This window comes from Branchiostoma floridae, chromosome 11, assembly GCF_000003815.2.
Source record: "Branchiostoma floridae strain S238N-H82 chromosome 11, Bfl_VNyyK, whole genome shotgun sequence".
Classification (NCBI taxonomy): domain Eukaryota; kingdom Metazoa; phylum Chordata; class Leptocardii; order Amphioxiformes; family Branchiostomatidae; genus Branchiostoma; species Branchiostoma floridae.
The window spans coordinates 20,309,878-20,312,451 of record NC_049989.1 but is presented as its reverse complement, the minus strand read 5'-3'; the positions used below and the strand labels follow the sequence as shown (position 1 = coordinate 20,312,451).

Genomic DNA, 2,574 nt, shown 5'->3' with positions numbered 1-2,574 from the left:
TAACGCAGTAACTTTACCGGCTCGCTTCTCTCGTGAAAATTCCAACCACTACAATCTCCGCGACCCAACCTCTGCTTGGAGAATACAATTTGTACAAACTTTGTAACACTGGACTCTTGGAATCTTGTACGATGTTTGTTTGCTTGTTTGTATCGCAAAACTGGTATAATCTACCTTAGATGTAACACAATAGTTTTTGTACGTTAAAAACGGACTGTAAAGTTAGATCCACTCACACCAGGAAGGGTCCGTATTCTTTTTAACAAATATGGTGATCTCTAACGTACCCAATGTGTCACTTTCCTCCAACACTAAGCCTTTCCTTTCTTGTGTTTCATCCAAGAGAACGTCCCTAACCAAAGCTAGAGTCTCTTTCTCACCAGAGTAGAGAGAGGACATAGGACCTGGTGTAAAGTGCATTTCTCAAGGTCACAACATTAGGTTATGCTACGGATTCGAACCAATAACCTTTAGCCTCTAGGTCAGCAACTCTAACCACAAGTACACCTTTTTATCTGACTAAAGGTCTGTTCATGACGATCTACGACAAAGAGACGAACACAGCAGAAGTGATCAACGCCAGGGACATGGCGCCTGCAGCAGCCACTGAGAACATGTACCAGAGGAACTTCACTCTCTCTACATTAGGTAGGCATAGCCACTGAGAACATGTACCAGAGGAACTTCACTCTCTCCACATTAGGTAGGCATAGCCACTGAGAACATGTACCAGAGGAACTTCACTCTCTCTACATTAGGTAGGGATAGCCACTGAGAACATGTACCAGAGGAACTTCACTCTCTCCACATTAGGTAGGCATAGCCACTGAGAACATGTACGGGAGGAACTTCACTCTCTCCACATTAGGTAGGCATAGCCACTGAGAACATGTACCAGAGGAACTTCACCCTCTCTACATTAGGTAGGCATAGCCACTGAGAACATGTACCAGAGGAACTTCACTCTCTCTACACTAGGTACATGTATTTACTGGCTCCTTAATTATACAAGACTAGTACTAGTATGTCCTTTATTTGATAGGCATTTATTTGCCCCAAAGCATACATGTATTATTGCTGGGGATACCCTAGACGCTTTCAAGGGCGCTCGAATTTGAGGCATTCCATCGCTATATTTATCTCCATGAAAAATGGAGATATAGTTTTGGGTGTGTCTGTGTGTATGCCTGTGTGTCTGTCTGTCTGTCTGTCTGTGTGTGTGCCGGATGTTTTTATTGAGCATATCTCAAGAACCTCTAAATGGATTACGATGATATTTGGTTTGTGGGTAGGTGTTGGGAAGACAAAGGTCAAGGTTAGTTTTGAGCCCCCTGGTATGTGAGACGAAAGGTACTGAGGTACTGCAGCAGAAATTCATTTTTTATCTTTTGAACTGGACCTGCTATGGTCTTGATTTTTGGATGGCAGATAGCTTGTGACATAAGGGATACCGGTATGTGGTGTATATTTGGCCCCCCTATCAGGCTGCTCTGGAACTGCAGGGGCATTTTTGTCAAAATCTTCTAAGGAAGATAACTGAAGAAGAAAACGACACATTTACATGATATTTGGTAAGTAGGTAGCACATCATGAAGTGCAAATTATGAAAACTGACACTTAATTTGCATATTTAATGAGGAAAATCTGTTTTTGCAGTGTTTCCTGTATAGAACTCAAATACATGCAATATATGTAGTTTGTGGCAGGTGGAACATTATCAGATACCAATTATGCAAATAATTCCTTAATTCGCATAATTAATGTAAAAGTGTCATAATTCATAGATGTGGTAAATGATTGGACAATCAACATAGTGACCAGCGTAGGTTATTTACAGGTGTACATAACTAAGCATAGATTATGCAAATGTGATCATTTACATAATCAGACTATTTCATGGACATATTAGGTCTCCGAACTCTTGTTAGTAAGGTTTTCATTTTGTCCGTCAATACAAGCCTGTGTCTAATGTCAAAAGCCTGGGCCTAACGTCTTCTGGGACAGTAAACAACAGAACAATAAACCACCTGTACTACAGTTTACTGCTCTTATGCATTTAGGTGGTCTTGCAGTCGCTGTACCGGGAGAAATCCGCGCGTTCTGGGAGGCTCACCAGAGACACGGGAAGCTGCCGTGGAAGGACCTGTTCCAGCCGGCTATACAGCTGGCGGAGGAGGGCGTGTGTATAGCGGGTTCTCTAGCTGGAGCCATAGAAGAGAAAACTGTCGATATGAAGAGACCCTGGAGCGGTTTGTGGTAAATATATCAAGTTAAGATTTGCACAGGTGTGTGTGTGTGTGTGTGTGTGTGTGTTTGCGTGTGTGTGTTTGTGTGTGTGTGTGTGTGTGTTTGTATATGTTTGTGTGTGTACTTGTTTGTGTGTTCGTTTGCATATACGTGTATGTGATGAGTGTGTATGTGTGTGTGTGTTTGTATGTTTGTGTGTGTACTTGTTTGTGTCTTCGTTCGCATATGCGTGTATGTGAGTGTGTGTGTGTGTGTGTGTGTGTGTGTGTGTGTGTGTGTGTGTGTGCGTGCATGTCATTTATGAGTGTCTGAGTATCTGTTAGTGTG

General features: G+C 42.3%; 1 protein-coding gene across 1 annotated transcript in view; it reads left to right on the top strand.

Moving 5' to 3' along the window:
• LOC118425360 (glutathione hydrolase 1 proenzyme-like) overlaps positions 1-2,574 on the top strand; it is a 19,295-nt gene that overhangs the window by 1,841 nt on the left and 14,880 nt on the right. The window contains exons 4-5 of the mRNA XM_035834168.1: positions 526-648; positions 2,061-2,249. Of these exons, the coding sequence (XP_035690061.1) occupies positions 526-648; positions 2,061-2,249 (312 nt within the window). The remainder of the gene's footprint in view (positions 1-525; positions 649-2,060; positions 2,250-2,574) is intronic.